General features: G+C 53.0%; 2 protein-coding genes across 3 annotated transcripts in view; both read right to left on the bottom strand.

The window, feature by feature from the left end:
* Positions 1–604, bottom strand: part of FN3K (fructosamine 3 kinase) — an 8,743-nt gene extending 8,139 nt beyond the window's left edge. The window contains exon 1 of one of the 2 annotated variants that reach the window (XM_019662012.1): positions 33–604. In XM_019662012.1, the coding sequence (XP_019517557.1) occupies positions 33–173 (141 nt within the window). In that variant the 5' untranslated portion in view covers positions 174–604. The remainder of the gene's footprint in view (positions 1–32) is intronic. The other variant, XM_019662013.1, reaches the window with a different exon arrangement.
* A 1,733-nt stretch (positions 605–2,337) lies between these two features.
* On the bottom strand, positions 2,338–11,672 carry FN3KRP (fructosamine 3 kinase related protein). The gene is made up of 6 exons (XM_019662000.1): positions 11,491–11,672; positions 6,656–6,807; positions 6,191–6,282; positions 5,030–5,112; positions 3,745–3,867; positions 2,338–3,550 (listed from the first exon to the last, which is right to left on the bottom strand). Exons 1-6 carry the CDS (start codon positions 11,629–11,631, stop codon positions 3,212–3,214), a joined length of 930 nt encoding a protein of 309 aa, XP_019517545.1. The 5' UTR covers positions 11,632–11,672; the 3' UTR covers positions 2,338–3,211.
* Positions 11,673–18,455: the final 6,783 nt, after the last annotated feature.

Below are 18,455 nucleotides of genomic sequence, written 5' to 3'. Positions count from 1 at the left end.
CCCCACCCCTTAACCCGCTCCAGCCCCCGCACCTGCGTCCTGCGGTTGACCTTGACAAACACGGGGCCCGCGTCGGTGTCGTAGGCGCGTCCCTCGCTGATGCAGCCAGCGCCCGGGCTCCCGAAGGCGCGTAGGGTCGCGGTGCGCAGCTCCGCGCGCAGCAGCTGCTCCATAAGAGCGGGGGACACTCGGGACACAGGGACCAAGGGACACGGAGAGGGACGCGGGGATGGCGCAGACTACCGGGCCAGGGACGAAAGCTTGTCGCTACCCAGGCCGCTGTCTGCGGAGGCGGCGCCTGGCCCACCGGCCTACGGGTTCTGAGCTCACTGGTGTCCCGCCTCCCGGATCCGCCTCCGTTGGTTCTCTGTTGGGAGGGGGCGCTGTCAGGCCAGGCGCGCGGGGTCAGGACCCAGCCTTGAAACAGAGGAGGGGGGAGGGGGGAGTGGGGAGCCCTGAAGTGGGGGCGCTGCCCTCCCCATGGGTCCACAGTCAGTGTGCCCCAACAGCTGCAAGTGGGGTCCACCCACTGGGGTCCCCCAGGGTCCTGTAGGGCCGGACCTCCCTGCCCAGAGGTTCCATGAACCCTCATGGGACCTGGGCCCAGGCCCCTCCCACCAGTGACACAGGACACAGCCCAGAAGAGACTGGACTGTAGGCTGGGGATCTGGGTGGCGTCCTGCCAGGCCCAGGCACTGCCCAGTGACACCCACTGCTGGCCTTGGGTTTGCTCATCAGGGCGCCTGGTGCTCATCAGAGATAGAGGCTGCTCTGGGGCGTCTGATACCAGGCGGCTGACCCACCCCAAATGGGGCTCTTGATTACAGACCCGCGGCCCGCCCAGGGAAGGAACTTTCAGAACATACACACATACACACACACACATACATGTGGACACACATGCATGCGTGCTCAAGGTCACTGCAAGGAGAGGGGGGAGGGAGAGGCCGTGGTCGCCTGCAGGAAGGGACCTCCGTGTCCTCCCCTCCCAGCTGTTCTGTCAGTGGCTGTTTGCCCAAGCAGGGTCTGAACGTGGCAGTTGACAGCCATGCAGTGGCACATCTTGCTGGTCCCAAACCCAGGCACATGGGGCGCTCCCCAGGCTACTGGCTCCCGCTGAGTAGTCCTGGGTCCGAGCACAGAGTCCTCAGCACACACATGCCGGGGGAGCCTTCGGACTACACGACCACCCCGCCCTCCTCCCAAACCTGCATTTGAGTTTGGGTTTGTGGTCAGCTCAGCTGGGACAAAGGACTTGGGCACATTCAAGCAGCTCCGTGCGCTGTGCATCCCCTCCCCACTGCAGCCACTCCCATGATCCTCCGGCTCTCCGAGAGCCAGAATTACAGCTGCCAAGGTGCAGAAGGCACCTCAGCCCCACCTGGAACCTGGACTCGGGGCTGACGAGTTCTCTGGACAGTGCTGTGGAAGGGAATGTGTCTGGGAGCTGACTCTGGGTGGTAGGACCGGCCAAGGTACCCGTGGGGTCACCCTCCGGCTTCCTCAGGCCCACCTGTGAAGAGAGTCCAGTGGCACAGAGAAGGAACACACAGCCCACAGCCGGGAAATGTCCCATTGCTCTGCGCAGAGCGAGACTCGGGGGAGATTTGTAACACTGCTCAGAAAAGGGGCACAGGGAGGGCAGCGGAGGGCACAGCCCCAGGGCCATCACCGGGCAGCCAGGGCGGGGTCGGGGTCCTGAGGCCCTGGCTGCAGCCTGGAGGGGCAGGGCCCAGAGGCGGCTGTCCAGGTATCACGGCTTATCTGTCACCACTTGTCCATCATCCTGGCCTCCAGGGGAATTGCCCTGGGACCACGTCCCCTCAGGCAGATGGCTCTTCCCCACCCCCCAAATGAAGAGCTTTAATATTCAGACCACCAAGATGAGATGTCTTAGCAAATCTGATAAAAAACCAAGTGGAAGTAAAATTGACACTGGGGGAAGGAAGGGGCAAATGGAGGGAGGATGGGACAGAACAGCACCCAGCACGCCTGGTGGGTGGGGAACACCGCACTCCAGACATTTTGTAACAAAGCAAAGGGACAGGATGGGTCCACACCAGCTTCAGGCTCTTCAAAGGCCAGGGATGCCCAAGTCCAGGAGACCAAGCTCCCCAAGACTTTTCAAGACACAGGGTTTGCTTTGCAGGGTAAATGAGAGAGTAAGTCCCACGGGAGGGGAATTCAGGTCGCTTCCTACACCACTCTGATTGCTGTTCACCAAACCTCACAGGGTGACAGCAGTTAAACTGCGCCCCAAACATCCCAGTCCCCAGGCTGTGCCTGTCCGTACTGTGAAGCTGTTCTCTTACTGAACAAAGTCAAGAAAAAAATTGCTCTTTTAAGAAACAGCAGTTGAAACTATTTATTGTCATAAGACATTACAAAGATTTCTTGGCAAACAGCTGGGAAAAACAGTGAATTACGATTTAAATGAGGGAAACAGCCTTTTGCATCACTGAAACCACTGAAAGTTTATGCAAAAGGTTTACTGGCATCAGTGCCTCTGGAATGTCTCTCATCGCTGCACAACCGAGGAGCGAAAACACTGCTCAGTGCTCGTTTTCTCTGATGCGAAGGAACGACTCTCAGCAAGCTTTAGGGAACGGCAGACAAGCAGGGGTGCTGAGAGGAGCGAGTCGGTGGCCCCCAGATTTACTGAGGACATCCTAAGGCTGGCAGTTTAGTCGCTCCCAGAAGTATCCCAAACCTGCTCAGCCTGCGGCTGGCCCAAAGGTGATGGAAAGAAAGGGAATGTGCTCGACTTTGGGACTGGTCATTGTAAGATGGTAAGGTGGTAGGACGGCTTCACGTCTAGACCCAAGCCTGGCCCATCAGGAAGCGTCACCCTGTACACCGTCATTCCTGGAGTGAGACAGGAAGAGCTTGCGGAAAGGTGTCCTCAGCAGCGGAGGCTGGCACACCGGCCACTTCCCTCCTCGTCAGGTGGGGCGGCCGTGTGGTTCGACACATCCCATGCTCCACGGGTCCCTGTGTTCACGTCATGCAGTTTTAGCCAGCTATGAAAGCTATGAAGTCGGACGAAGTGTCCATCTTTGGGACGACAGTACCTTTCTTCTGAGACGCTACGTGCTTTCCAAGGCTTGGGCACTGGTCTGAAGCAACTCCAGGCATGTGAAGAAACGAAGGAGCCCGGACGGAGAGGACTGTGGAGGTGCCCGTGAGCCTGAGGCCCCTGAGGACAGCCAGCTTATTTGGTGAGGCTCCTCATGATGCTGAGGGAGGACCCTCTGTACCCAGATCCGAAGTGGTTCCAGTGGTTCAGGTAGTGGAAGAGCTGGTACAGCTGCAGACGCTTCTCAAAGCCGGGGGCCCGGGGGATCTCGCTGTGGTAGGCAGAGTAGAAGGAGCGGCCGAAGCCCCCAAACATGCCGGCGATTGCCAGCTCATATTCCGAGTGGCCGTAGAAAGAAGCCGGGTCAAAAATGACGGGCCCAGAGGTGTCCTCGGCCACGTTTCCTCCCCACAGGTCCCCATGGAGCAGGGCTGGGACGATGTCCAGGTCACAGAACAGCTCAGGGATCTTCAACTGCAGGGAGGAAACTCAGCCTCAGCAAAGCGAGGGCGCCTGTGCGCCTCAGGGCAGGGCTCAGGCAGGTGCAGGGACCACACAGCCACCCCACGGGCCAGCCCCACCTGCCTCCCATCCGGACCAAGAGCCACAGTGGCCTGCGGGGGCTGCAGGGCATGGTGGGCACAGGGCACAGCGGGGCTCTTACTCACCTGTAGAGCAGACCACAGCTCGAGGGCCTCCCTGTCTCCAGACTCCTTCTCCACCATGTCCATCTGGGGCTGAATGCGCTGCCGGGCATAGAACGCCACCCAGTCCTTCTGCCAGTCGTTCACCTGCACAGGCGACAGCGAAGGACAAAGCCAGGGCTGATGGATGGACCCCGAAGTGCAAAGGGCTGGACAGTGTGGAGGAGGTGGGGCTGACTGGGCAGCGTGGGGCCTCATAGACATGGTGGGACTTCAATCCTGTTCCAGGCGCAGTGAGGAGCGAGGGAACCGTCCCAGTGCAAAGCACCAGGGTCCCCTGGGAAGAGCTCTAGGCCACTGTCCTTCCATCTACACTCACAGAGCTGGCTGGCCTGCCCTGACCCCGGTGGCTTACTTCTGACCACCACTGGCCACGGACGACCCCCTTCAGCCCCCGCCAGGCAGCCAGTGTTGCCCTCTCCAGAGCGCTATCGTGAGAAGTCCTGTGGAGCCCCGTTCAGAAGACCGCCGAGGCTGTCCAGGCCACAGGCGCTGGCCCGCCAGCAGAGAAGCATGACAGACACGCGAGAAAAGCAGCACAAGGAGCAGTACGTGATGCCAAACGACAGACCGTCACACACGCATGCACTCACCACGCACATGTGTACTCACACAGATGCACATGCACACACAGAGCCCACGAGTCAGAGGAGGAGAGAAAGGAGGAGCCGGCTGAGCGCCCACAGAGCAGCACAGAGCAGGAGGCCCAGCTGTCAGCCATTCACCACCGCAGGCAGGAACGGACAACCTCCTGCATTTCAAAATCTGAACAGTGTCCACTGCACCCCCGGGTGCACCAGGAGCTCCCTGACGCAGTCCCCCTTCCAAGAAGCCACCTGCCAGTCCTCTGACAGCTCAGCAGCCACCCTAATCACTCCGCATTCGCCAGACACCAAACAGACCTCCCAGGCTGAAATTCCCAGGGGCGTCAACCGTACAATCATAAAACCGAAAGTTACAATCCCTTTGCGTTATGCTATCTTTGAGAGCTTACTACTTAAAATAAACCATTTTTCTAATTTCTAATTTTCACCCACCTTGAAATCCGGCATACTAACTCTCTGGTCTTCTGCTCCTGAGCTTACTTTACCTAGCATATGAGGTAAGTAAACCTTGTGTTAACATCTTAAAAATTAGCGAAGAAAACATTGAAGCAAAAACTTTTTTACTGAATTTCACAGCCTTCCCCAGCTGTTTCTGGACAGCTGACCTGACTCGGAAATGGAGGTCAAATGCAGGTGTCGCTCACCTGGGGAAGGTAGCCACAGCACGTCACCACATCAAATCCAAACTGGTCCACGAAGGGCCGTTCCACCTGCCCACCTCCTCTCCCTGGAAACCAAAAGGAAAACAAGACAGGCGACTAGTGTCCCTCAGGCCCACTATTAGAGCTCAGAGTAGCGTGGGGACAAACGTCAGCATGCCCTTCTCCACCTCATGTCCCCATCCAGAGACACACAGGGTCCTGGTCTCCACTGAAACTAAGGGCCCAAGAGCTGAGTCCGTTCCTTCAGACTGAGCAACTGAGGACTCATTACTTTCCAGGACAGACGCCCAGGATGCTGAGGAGCAATGCTGTGTCCAGAAACGGAGGAAAAAAATCCACCGTGACACATCAGGACAGGATGGCGTTCAGTGGCCAGCTTAGCCCCTGCCACCTGTGAAAGATAAACTGCTATGCTTTGAAAAGGTCTCCTTGCAGCTCCCCAACTCAAAGCAAATCCTACAGGACTGAACTACCCGTGGCTTCGAAGGCACAGAACAGATTGACCAATACGATCTGTCTGTCTCGCACATGGATTCTCCCAGGTTAGGACAGTGACAGGAAGTCTGTCTGGAGCCGATTCTCACTGTAGGCTTTTGGGATCTATCTGTGTAGAACAGTAGATTGTCACGGGACAGGATCTGTTTATCTAGCACAGAAGATTCTCAGCTATCTGTTTCTGGTGTCAGCTGCTCTGCTTAGCAGAGTTACCATACATGCTACACGTGGATTATCAAAAGTGGAATGATGAAAATACTGGAAGACACTCTCAATGCTAACACCACGCTAAGTTCTGGCTGTGAGGGCTTCATGCTGAGCCTCACATATGATCTGTCTTTAGGAAGGCACTAGATGGAAAGTCAGAAAAACTCTGATAGACTCTCTTCTGGGGAGTGAGAGGTCAAAGGCACCCTAATACGGTAGGGTTTTGAGTCCAGGAAATGTTGCCTGTCTTTCTGATGCATCTGTGATACAGTACAGTATAGCACTGGCTGTGTTCCCTGCACCCTGAACATGTGACCTTGGGGTTGGCTTTCCTTTGCTTTGGCGTCAACCCGGGTCTGATCCTCACGTGGCTGCAGCAGAGCCATATACCCAAATGCCGTCCCCTGGGCAGGGCCCCGCTTGGCCCACAGAATCCCATACCCACTGTGCCAGCTTCCTTCTGCAGCGTCTCTCCCAGCCTCTTGTTATCCAGGTGCAGAGCCGCGAGCTGGGCTCCGAGCTTTGCAGCATGACTGTGAAACCAAAAGGCAGCAGCTAAGCATGACACCAACGCAGACATACGTCCACCTGAAAGTCTCAGGTCACATACGGAAGGTCAGACATGGTGGGGATACAAAGTCTGTTTGGGGGCAGCAAGGAGGAGCTGAAGTGCCCTGACAGCAGGACGGTCTTTCGCAGCCACACTGAACCTGCAGCCACAGCCTGGCAGCACCGCACCGAGATGCCTCCCTCCCCTGCTTGCATAGGGCTTGCAGAGTATGATGTGTCGGGGGTGTAGTTTCCTTCTATCACACCCTCAAAATGGCACCCCCAAATACAAGCTTCAGGCGTGAAGGAACCACTCAGAGGAAAAGTAAAGCCCACGGGGAAGGTGGCAAGACATACCTGCTCAGAGGCCGCATGTCCACGTGCTCCATCACCAGCATGCTGCCGCCTCCTGGGCCGGCAAGGACCCTAATGGGCTTGGGCACTTTCACGGTGTCCGTTTTCAGGATGGCGGCTAAACTTGCCATCTCACCTTCAAACATTCTTTTAGCCTGTCAGAAAAAATAATGGAGGATGGGAAAGAGGAGGCAGTGAGACTACTTCTGGAAAGGTTCTGTGTAGACGTGTTTTCCGGAGCATTACAATTTTAGATCAAGGCTTCCTGGCTACAGACTCAAGAGACACAGGCAGCTTTCTCAGCTGCTCGGAGCTTACTTGTGCTGAAGCTGCACAGGCACGAGGACTGTCCTTTCAGTGACAGACTGCATTCTTGTTTGTTTTTTCCCTTTTTTTTTTTAGCTGAGCCATCCTGCTACCTGTTGGCAGCTCAGTGGCAGCTCAGCTCGGGCTGGGAATCGAACCGGTGATCCTGTTGCTCAGAGCTCACACTCTTGAGTGAGCTCTTAACCAACTGAGCCACTCGGCCGGGCCTGACAAACTTCATTCTTATGCTATGGTTGAGCCCATACTCTCTGCAGAGGGGGAGGTAGGTGGCTACCAAAAATGCCTGGCACAGAGTGGGACCGGGTATATCGTCCTCAGGCAGCATCTCCACCACAGCCCTGTCCACTGTGACTGTAGAACCAGCTCAAACAGGCCTTACCCTGTCCCTAAAAACATCCTGAGTTGTCTTTCAGCGACAACAGAACCAACTGTATGTCATGCAGCCAAAGCATGCAACAGGGGAGACTTCTGACTTCAATGACACCCAGAACCAAAGCTTCAAATCCCCACACACAGAACCAAAGAGCTGGGACTTGACTGGAACGCGATCGCCAGTCCGGTCCATTGTCCAGGAAGACCCTCCGACTGAAGCCTGCCCCGCCTACCAGCCCAGCCTCCCCTAACCCTTCAATGCCACACAAACCCTCAATTGGGGAGACAGATTTGAGCCCTGCCTCCTGTCTCATTTCACAATAAAGCCTTTTCTTTTCTCAAAAGCTGATGTCAGAGGTTGGCTCCTATGTGCACTGGGCAGCGAGCCCCTGCTCTGCACCACCTCCTGGCGCTCAGCTGCAGGTGGCCCTCATCTGCATATGCCAGGAACCTGGGGTCACCTCCCCTGAACGGACCAAGCTCTATGGCATCTCCTACTAGCACTGGACACCATTATCATCTCGACCACCATTTCCATCCTAGTGCAAAAGTCCTTGTTCCCCAGGGACTGCACCGACCGTCCTTGGCCAGGTGCCCTGCTCATCACACTGCTGTCATCCTTAGGAAGGCAAAGCCCATGAGGCGGGGAGACACCCCCTCAGCTAACAAACCCGCCTGCTTCCTGCAGGACAGGGGCCTGGCACAGCCCACTTTCCCACCCTCATCTGAGGCCCCTGCCAGGGCTCCACCCTCCTCCTATGTGAGCACACACCCTGTGCTCCTGGATTGCAGCCTTCTTTTAGTTTCTCAAAGACCCCCGCTCCCTCCACCCCCAAAGCCACCACCTCTGCTTGAACACCATCCCAGGCTTTGGCCAAGTCAGCTCCTTCCAAGTCATTGTTCAGATTTCAACCTAGTATCAGTCTGGTTTCTGAGAAATCTTCCTGAATTTTCCAGACTAAAATAATTCCTTCCCTTTAAAGGATCTTTTTTTTGTAAAGTACAAATGCTACAGAAGTATGCGCAGTACAGCCCACAACTCAGAGCTCTCACAGTCAGCGTGTCTGCAAGCACGGATCTCGACAGGACCTCACGCGGGGGCTCCTCCTCTCCCGGCCCCTGCTGCCCCAAGCCTGCAGATTTGTTTTGTCTGCTTTGTCATCTGCACACAGACGCAGATGGTCTGGCTTCTTTATTCCATGCTGCATTTGCTACTTTGGTGCATCAACAGTTTAATCTCACTGCTGTACAGAGCTCTGCTAGAGGAATATTCCAGAATGTGGTCATCCAGTCTAATGATGGACAGCTGGGCTTCCAGTCTGGGGCTACCACGGACAGTGCCACCATGGACATTCTTCTGCATGTTTTCATACTTAGTAATTCTAAGTAATTCTAAGAGACCTTGGGCAAGTAACATAAGCTCTCTGTGCCTCAGTTTCCACATCTGTAAGCTGGGGTTAATAATAGTACCAATACCATGGGCTTGCTGCCATGACTAACTAAGTGAGCAGCTAACACACAGTCCATTCTAAACACTTCATAAATACTATTATACTACCTCCAAGATCTAAAGTCGTGGAGGAGAAAGATAAGAACTGTGTCTTGAAGAGAATTTTCAGAGCATTCCCTTTAGAAAACAAAAGGAAAACAACTGGGCCTGGCTATGTTTTGCACTAGGGCACTAGTTTTGAAGAGCAAAGTTAGGGATAGAAATTTTAAGACATGCAGGAAGAGGGGAAGCAGGATCTGTGAACCCACCCAGAGGTCAAGGCTCCCTCACAGAAATACAATAGCTACATGGCCCTAAGCATCTAACTACGGGGAAGAACACTGCCGCTCTGGAGCTGAACCAAGGCATCAGTTGGGATGGAGGGCTACAAAAGGTCTAGAGCTCAAGAAAGGCATACACACGAAAACCAACTACACGAGTCTGCACAGGACAGATAAGTGTAATCAGAAGGCACAACTGCTTAAAGCGGGTCAGTTCAAGCTGGGGCGAGAAGGAAAAGGGAAGAGCGACGAAGTAGTCTTTTCTTAGAAGTCTGGAAAAAGACATTTTTCACCTCCTAAAAGATAAAGCATAAAAGGAGTCCTATTGGGCCGGCCGAGTGGCACGTTGGCTAAGAGTTGGCTTGGGACGCCAGCTCTGAGCAGCAGGGCCCCAGTTCGGATCCCACATGAGGGCCAGTGACGCTGCGCCCTCTACAGCTAAGATGGTGAACAACAGCTTGACCTGGAGCTGGGCTGCTGTGAGTCACCGGTGATGGTGTAGGCTGCAGTGAGGCTGGCCGGCAGCAGGCATGAGCTTTCGTGAGCTGCCGTGAGCCACCGTGAATGGCCGTCCAATGGCCAGCGTGCGACTGCCTCACCCAGGAAGAACGCAATGATAATACCAGCATGGGCCAGTGAAGTGACGTCCTCCACAACTAGACTGAAGAACAAAAGGGGGGCAACTTGTCTGTTCCCCTTCCCTGATGCCCCAACACTGTTCCCCTCCCCCAATTCCCCAATAAAATCTTAAAAAAAAAAAAGTCCTATTTTCTATCCAACCAGCAAATATTTATGCTACGGCTAATACATGTATATAATTCACACAATGTACTCCAGAGCAAGCTAGAAAATGACATATTTGGAACTATCTACCAAAGGACTATAAGGAACTTACCGGCAAAAGTTAAGAATTAGCAAAGTACCAAGAAAATGGACTTGGATGACAAAACAAAACGAACCCCCAAAATAGCAGAAGAACAACGTGTAAAAAGCATCACCAAAGGTTCCATTTTGATCAACAAAAAATATTTGCTTCCCCTGTAATCAACACCCAGTTTGGAATTATTACAAATGCAGCGACAGTGTGAATACAGGTATGATAAAGACAGATGCCATACAAGAGGGAAAAAACCCAGATAAGTCCCTCAGCAGAAAGGGAGGAAGAAATGCCACCACCACACTGGAAGTGCTTGATGTAAATCGATGTGAGAGTAACTTCAAGGATGAATAGTTGACAAATTCCTGTAACAGGGATGTGGACAGGATGACACAGCTGATCTTGGTAGAACAAAGGTTGATGGCTGGTGTGGAGAGAACAAGAGCTTTTCAGAAAGGGGTCATCTGTTTCTAAGGATAAAAGTACAGCTATGGTGCATGACACGCAGGACCTGGTACTAGGTAAGCGCCTCAGCCTGCGGGAGCCCCCACTAAACAGGGCAAAGTGACACCAACAACCAGGAGTAAGTAACAATTTTAGCAGTGCCACTCACCTATTTTCTACATAGCCCTTGAGAAAAAAGCTCATATACATACACAATGGAGCAGGTGGCTGCAATGGGCTGAATGCTTGTCCCCCAAATTCCTAAGTGGAAACCTAACCCCCAGTGTGATGGTGTTAGGAGGTGGGGTCTTGGACGATTAGGTTTAGGGGTGGGACCCTCATGATGCGATTAGTGCCCTTATAAAAGAGGCCTGGAGAGCCCTTCCCTGGGTGAGGACACCCCCGCCCGAAGGCCACCTCTACGTCTTGGAAGTGGGCTCTCACCAGACACTGAATCTGCCAGCGCCTTGATCTCGGCTTCCGAACTCAAGAACTGTGAGAAATAAGTGTGTGTAGCTCAGGCTGCCCAATCTGTGGCATCGCCATAACAGCCCACACTAAGGCAGTGGGTAAATTATTTGCAGTAACTCAGAAAGCGTTTTTGATCTCTGCAAGTCCAAATAAACCCCAGGACATGAGGCTTCTGCTACCCGTCCCTGTGCAAAACTCGCCAAACATAGCGCAAATATAACGCAAACATAACGTAAAGCAGCGGCCACATCAATCGCGGGAAAACCATGCACGGCATTCGCCGTCCACACTGGCGCCGGACGGCTGGCTGCGCGCGCCAGCAGATGACGCCGGACAGGCCTGGACGGTCCGCTGAACCTCCCTGGGGTTTAAGTGGCCGCACAGGGCTGAGCCTGAGGTGCTGGCCCCAGAAACGCCCCGACACAGCCTGACGGTAAAGACCAGGTCACCAAGTGCCACCGCCCTGGGGCCACGGGCTGTGACGGCCCGTCCCGGACCTCAGACAAGGGCCCCGGACCTCAAGGCCCCACCCGGACCCCCGAACCCAAATCGCGGACCCCGCCCCATCGGCGCTGACCTCCGCCTTGGAGTTCACTTTCACAAACACTCGTCCTCTGTCCGTGTCGTAACTCTGGCCCTGGCTAATGCACCCGCCCCCCGAGTGACCCGTGGCCTTGACGGAGCTGTAGCCCAGCTCCCGCTTCAGCAGGTCCTCCATGTTCCCAGCGCAGCAACCACCTCTGGCACTGCGTCGCCGGCCACGCGCAGAGACGCGCGGGGATTGGGTGGGGGGCGGGACCGGGCGCGGAGACGCGCGGGGATTGGGTGGGGGGGGGCGACGTGAGTGAGGGTGGGGCCACGTTGCTGCTTTGCACAGGCTTTGAGGCTTTCTGGTGGCCTTTCCTGCCCAGCTCCCGCTTCAGCAGGTCCTCCATGTTCCCAGCGCAGCAACCACCTCTGGCACTGCGTCGCCGGCCACGCGCAGAGACGCGCGGGGATTGGGTGGGGGGCGGGACCGGGCGCGGAGACGCGCGGGGATTGGGTGACGGGGGGCGACGTGAGTGAGGGTGGGGCCACGTTGCTGCTTTGCACAGGCTTTGAGGCTTTCTGGTGGCCTTTCCTGCGCTCTGCTCGCCCTGGCCCTGCTCCTGCCCCTGATCTTGCATTTGACCTGTCCTTGACCTAGTGTGGCCCTTGCCCTGGCCTTCGCCTTGCTCCCACCCTGGTCTTGACCTGACCCTGGCCCTGACTGTTGTCTTACCCTGACTCAGCCCTGACCTTGCCCACTGGCCTTCCCTTGCTCTGAGGCACAGACACTGCCACAGCACGATGCTCTCCGCCCTCTATTCCCTCTGCTCTGGCTGCCATTGTCCCCTTGTTTGTCAGGTCTCTTCAGCTCCAGCTCTCAAGGTCAGAACGGCCACCCCTCACATGGGTTTTCCCCCACCCAGAAGTCTCCTGCAACACCCTTAGGTGTGGCGTGTTAGTTTTTTGGTTTGGTTTGGTTTGGGGTTTTTTTGCACATGATTATGCAATTAGCATCTGTCTCCCCAACTAGACTTTAGTGATTTGAGGGCAGAAGAAAGCCTGCTTTGCTCCCTGTATGAATCAGGGTTCTCCAGAGAAACCAAACCACCAGGATGTGTGTATATAAAGAGAGATTTATTTTAAGGAATCAGCTAACACAATTGTGGAGATGGAAGACCAAAATCCACAGGGTAGGCCAGCAGTATGGAGAGTTCTGCCCAGAATACCCTCTCCTTTGGGGAGATCAGTGTTTGTTCCATTCAGGCCTTCGCTGAGTAGATGAGGCCCACCCACACTATGGAGGGTAATTGGCTGAACTCAAAGTCTGCCAATGTACGTGTTAATCTCATCCAAAACACACCTTCACTGAAACATCCAGAATAATGTTTGACCAAATATCTGGGTATCGTGCCTCACATTCACCATTGTTTCCCAATGCTCAGCACAGAATTTTAACAAATTCAATAAGAATTTGCTAAAACAATGAACAAATAAATAATAATTGAGGCCTGGAAGGCTAAAGATTTAAGAACCAAGAGCAGATGAAAAAAGTTCTGTTTGCAAATTGTTAGGACCAACCTTCCTGCTGGAAACAAGATATGCTGATTTAAATAGTTTGAGTACATCTGGAAGCACTAAAGCTGACAAAACAGCAAGAAACATTAGCCCCAAATCTAGGTGATGGGAACCCAGAGCAATATTCCTTCATGGGCATTTGCTGAACCCAATAAACAGAGCTTTTTATTCAGGGAAGGGGGTGGAACCTAAGTAAGAGCTTAGGTCTGGCCCAAGGTAGAGGCATGTAATGGGAGAACATCGCCCCACAAATCTGGGACCTATGAGGATATACTCACAACAAAAGGGTAAACTACAAGTAAATCTGAATATGAGCCACCCCAGAGTCTGCTCCTGCCTGGATTTGCAGCCCAAATTCTTATCACCTGATTATCCAATATATTCAACTCATAATTTTAGTTGGAGCAAATAGGAAATGTAGCTCACCAAGAACTGGGAGATGCAGACAGAAAACCTCTCCTGAGGAGCACAGCTTCCTCCTGGATATCACAGAAGTCCCTTAATTATTTCCCAAGAACTGTGACCATCATACAATCAAAAGTAACCAAATGTCATGAACAAATGTGTCCCCCCAAAATTCATATGTTGAAGCCATAACCACCCAGTGTGGCTGTGTTTGGAGATGGGCCCTCCAAGGAAGTAATCAAGGTTAAATGAGGTCATACAGGTGGGGTCATGATCCAGTGAGATTAGTGTCTTTATAAGAAGAGCCCTGAGACTGTGTTCTCCCCCTCCTGTCCCCTCCTCTTCCCACTCCCCCTCCCCTTCTCCTTGTGCACTCACTGAAAAAAGGCCATGTGCACACCAGAAAGAGGGCCTTCACCACGAACCCACCATGCTGCCACCCTGATCTCGGACCTCCAGCCTCCAGAACTGTGAGAACATAAATTTCTGTTCTTGAAGCACCCAGTTGGTGGAATTTTGTTTTGGCAGCTCTAGCAGACTAAGACATCCAGCATGCAAGGAAGCAAGGCACCATGAGTGTCTACACAAACGACGTGATAAACTCAGGTTCCGACATTTTTCAGACTCACATGATAGGCTGTAACTATGCCTACTATATCTAAAGAAATAAAAGCCAAGCTTGAGAATATCTACAGGGAAGAAAAAGCTATAAAAAGTGACTCAAGAGCTGGCTGAGTGGCATGTTGGTTAAGATTTGGCTTGGGACACCAGCTCTGAGCAGCAGGGCCCCAGTTTGGATCCCACATGAGGGTCAGTGATGCTGCGCCCTATACAGCTAAGATGGTGAACAACAGCTCGACCTGGAGCTGGGCTGCCATGAGTCGCCGGCAACAGCGTAGGCAGCAGTGAGGCTGCAGTGGGCTGCCATAAAGCTACCATGAGTGGCCATCCAATGACCGGTGACCAATCTGCCTCACCGGGGAAGAGTGCAATGATAATACCAACATGGGCCAGTGAAGCATCGTCCTCCACATCTAGACTGAAGAACAAAAGAACGGCAACTTCTGTTCCCCTCCCCCAATTCCCCAATAAAATCTTAAAAAAAAAAAAAAAGAGAGAGCGAGACATTGAAGATAGTAAGAAATTCTAGTAGACATTTAACTGGAGTTCCAGAAATGAGGAGGAAAGGCAGAGGCTATAATTAAACAGAAAATAGTTGAGAATGTTCTAGAACTGATTAAATACACCAACCCTCATATCCAAGGTCCCCCCAAAATCCCAAACTGGATAAATTAAAAGAAATTCACACCTAGACAAGTAACAGAAGTCCAAAGAAACAGGATATATCCAATGTAGCCAGCAAAAGTCAGATTACTTCGAAAAGAGTGACATCTGGTTTCCCAACATTAATCCTGGAGGCCAAAGAAAGTGGAATGGTAGAAGAGACCTGCTCAGGGGGAAATATGTTTTCAAGGATGAAAATCAAAGACATTTTTTAGGCTGAGCACCACTTGCCTTTATTCCTTGTGATGTAACTTTCTCCCAGCCATAATGTATGTTTTCATCCAAAAGAAAAGTGATCGCAGGTCACAGAGCTGAAGAACAAGAAGGAGCAAAGAAAGTGACGCATGTGTGAGGAAATCCAATAAACGATTGTGCACAACAATAGGCCCTGTTTGACTAAAAAGGAGAATACTTAATAATTACTTTTCATATTTTAATTTCAAGGGGTAAATTGTTATAAGGTCTTTGTGTTGTTCAATGGAAGAGATTATGTTTATTCTTTGATAATTAAATATGCATATTGTAATTTGTTGGGTAAGCACTTAAAAATAGAAAGAGCACTTATAACGTTCCTATTGTATTAGTAGAAGGAAAAATTAATCCCAAAGAAGCCAAGAAAAGAGTAAAAAGGGAGGCTCAGGTCTTTGAAAAGTGGTTGTCCCATCTCGTCATATCCTCTCAGTCCGCCTGCCCCGCAGTCCCTCCTTCACGTCTCCCACTCGTGCCCAGCTCACTTCGCGCAGCCTCCAACTCCGTTAATCAGTCTCCTGCCTCCACCAGGCGCCCAGCAGAGAGCCTCCCTCTCAGCTCAGCCTCTGACCCTGCCACCGCGGGCAGGGGGCGGGGCTGCGGTCCTGGGACAGAAGGCAGAGGGTGCCCCCTCCAGGCTGAGCTAGTTGTACGCGGGCTTCCTTCCCAGCTGCGGGAACGAGCTAGCGTTGCTCCTGTTGGTTAAGGAGCACCTGCCTTCACGAGCTGCCACGTTGGCTCAGCATTTATTCTTATCCGAAAGACGTCTCTCTCCTTGGCCACGGAGTAGCGTTTCCAGTTCCGTGCGTATGAGTGTAGGAGCTGGGAGAGGGCGGGCCTCGGACAGCTGTCGGACAGAACCGTCGAGAGTCCCAGGTTTCTTTGACCTTCCCCATTCGCCCGGGTCTGGTGTGAACTGTCCTGAGTGATGAGCATGGGCTGTTGTCTGTGGGAGCCGAGAAGGGACAGCGCAGAAGCAGCAGCCAGTCCAGAGGTGGCGTGAGAAGGACGTCAGCCTTGGGGGTTCTGAGCACACCTGAGCCTTACGGCTCGGCGGGGCTCAGAGCGGGATGTGAGGCAGCACCAGGGGTGTGGGCGTGGCCTAGGCACAGCATTGGGTGGGCGGGGCAGGGCGTGGGGCAGGGCATGGACATACTGTGGGCGGGGCGTGGGCGGGGCGTAGGTCTGGCGTAAAGCCTACTTTTACAGGGTTTCCAGCGGCTCTGGTGCTTTATCCAGCATCCATGAGGTTACAGTTTTGCTCAAAATAGATTTTCTTTCTATGGTGGAAGAACAACTGGCACCTTGGCTGTGAATGCTTGGTGAGTCATCGGCAAGTATACACCCAGTGTGAAACTGCTCAGCTGTTAGTTTCTATTTACTTCTTGACAGCAGGGGGAAGAAATAAGAAGAGTTAATTGGTGTGTGCAAGTGCCTGAGGCTTTGAAGAAAGCACAGTCAGTCCCTTTTTAGTTCCTCGGCCTATTTTTATTTGAACATCAGAGAAAGAAACTTAAGAAATGCTTTTCCATAGTCAAATGGGATACGAATTTCACATTATGTTAAGAGATTCCTGGGCCAGCCGAGTGGCGCGATGGTTAAGAGCTGGTTTGGGACACCAGAGGGCCCCGGTTCGGATCCCACATATGAGGGCCAGTGACACTGCCCTCCACAGCTAAGATGCTGAACAACAGCTCTACCTGGAGCTGGGCTGCCGTGAGTCGCTGGCGAAGGCATAGCCTGCAGCCCCTGCTGCAGTGGGTTGCCATGGGCTACCCTGTGTAGCCAGCATTCAGCGTGAGCGGCCAGCAGCCGCAGTGAGCGGCCGTCCAGAAGCTGGCGACTGATCTGCCTCGCCAGAGAAGAGCGCAATGATGGTGCCAACTTGGGCCAGTGAAGCAACGTCTTCCACAACTAGACTGAAGAACAAAAGGACAGCAACTTTTCTGTTCCCCTTCCCCCAATTCCCCAGCACTGTTCCCATCCCCCAATTCCCCAATTTAAGAAAGAAAAGGAAGGTCATTCTGAAACATGTCACAACATATATGAAAACTGAAGACATGCTAATTGAAATCAGCCAGTCACAAAAGGATAAATATGATTCCATATGTGGTACCTAGAGTAGCCAAATTCATAGAGACAGAAAGTAGAATGGAGGTTGCCAGGGGCTGGGGGAGGGGAAATGGGCAGTTACGTAAGTGTTTCATGGGGACAGAGTTTCAGCTTGGGGAAGATGATAAAGTTCTGGAGGTGACAGTGGTGATGGTTACACAATGATGTGAATGCCACTGAATTTTACTTAAAATGGTAAATTGTATGTTGTATATTTTAGCACAATTGAAAAATGTAAACAAAACAAAAGCAGGGCTGCTATGCTGTGCTGAGCAGCTCCAGCAATGGAGGCCCCAGGCAGGACCTCTGGCCATCACGTTTTCTCTGAGTGCTCCTTTGTTCCAGTATCAGCAAGAATAACAATCCCCATCTTAGGATTGCTGTGAGGTCAAAGTGTGCAAACCACAAATGCCCTGAAACTCTCTCATTGTCCATCCACCACAGGCCTGGACCACTCGGGACCCTCACCCTCTCACCCTCAAGTCCTGACGATAGCCCGTCCCTGTGGCCCCTCCTCTCTGCTACATGCATGACCATGGCCAGACTATCCTCTGCCCTCTCCCCCAGAGTACCATCCATCGTCACAAGACAGGGCCAGGTGGAAACTGAGAACAGTCACAATGGTGGCGGGGGGATCTGCCACGGTGGGGGCCCAACATGGAGAACAGGCCCTGTTCTCATCTCCATGTGAGGGATTGCCACGCGGAAATCAAATCTCAAAACCAGTGGTCCTCAACTGTGTGGGGAAGAGAGATCTTGCACCCCCATCCCAGGTATATTTGGCAATTCTGGAGACACATTTAGTGGGTGCTACTGGCAGCTAATGCATAGGGGTTAGGAATGCTGCTCAGATCAAGCAATGCAGAGGAAAGCCTCACCACAAAGAATGACCCGGCCTCCAGCATGGCAGCCTGCGCTGATGAAGACAGGCTTCTCTGCGCACGAGTGGCACTGCAGGGGCTTTTCATGGTCGTACATGTTTGTGAAATTTACACAAGTCATATACTTACCCACAATTAACTAAGAGCGCGGCAGTTTTCCACTCTGTCTTGTTCCCTGCTCCTCGTGCCAGGGAATGGTGGGGTGTTTGGGTGATCTTCCCTTTGGGTGGGAGTTGGGTTTCCTGGGAAATGTTTATGTGGTTCTCAGTCACTTCTGCATCCAGGGAGTTGCCACCAGCCCTGGACTGGCTTCAGGAACCCCACCTGCTAGGCAATGAGGGGATACAGGGCCAAGGGTGCCCTGGAGAAGATGTGGCCAGGGGCCTTGGCTCTGGAAAGTGGAGGACGAACATGTCTGAGAGGGCTAGTGAGTAATTCTTGTCACCTCATGGGTAAGGCTCATGAGGACTTGGCGTCCTTCGGCTCCTGGAGTGTGGGCAGCTCTCAT

Source organism: Hipposideros armiger, unplaced genomic scaffold (assembly GCF_001890085.2).
Source record: "Hipposideros armiger isolate ML-2016 unplaced genomic scaffold, ASM189008v1 scaffold_362, whole genome shotgun sequence".
In the NCBI taxonomy this organism is placed as follows: domain Eukaryota; kingdom Metazoa; phylum Chordata; class Mammalia; order Chiroptera; family Hipposideridae; genus Hipposideros; species Hipposideros armiger.
This window is presented reverse-complemented; position numbering and strand designations above follow the sequence as displayed.

What these genes read in the sequence shown, in the direction of transcription:
- FN3KRP (XM_019662000.1), bottom strand. Translation starts at nt 11,631, where the DNA reads ATGGAGGACCTGCTGAAGCGGGAGCTGGGCTACAGCTCCGTCAAGGCC. An exon ending in GACATGCGGCCTCTGAGCAG is followed by an intron (nt 6,283 to 6,655) that starts GTATGTCTTGCC and finishes TTGGTTTCACAG; the next exon opens with TCATGCTGCAAAGCTCGGAG. An exon ending in AGCTGTGGTCTGCTCTACAG is followed by an intron (nt 3,551 to 3,744) that starts GTGAGTAAGAGC and finishes TCCTCCCTGCAG; the next exon opens with TTGAAGATCCCTGAGCTGTT.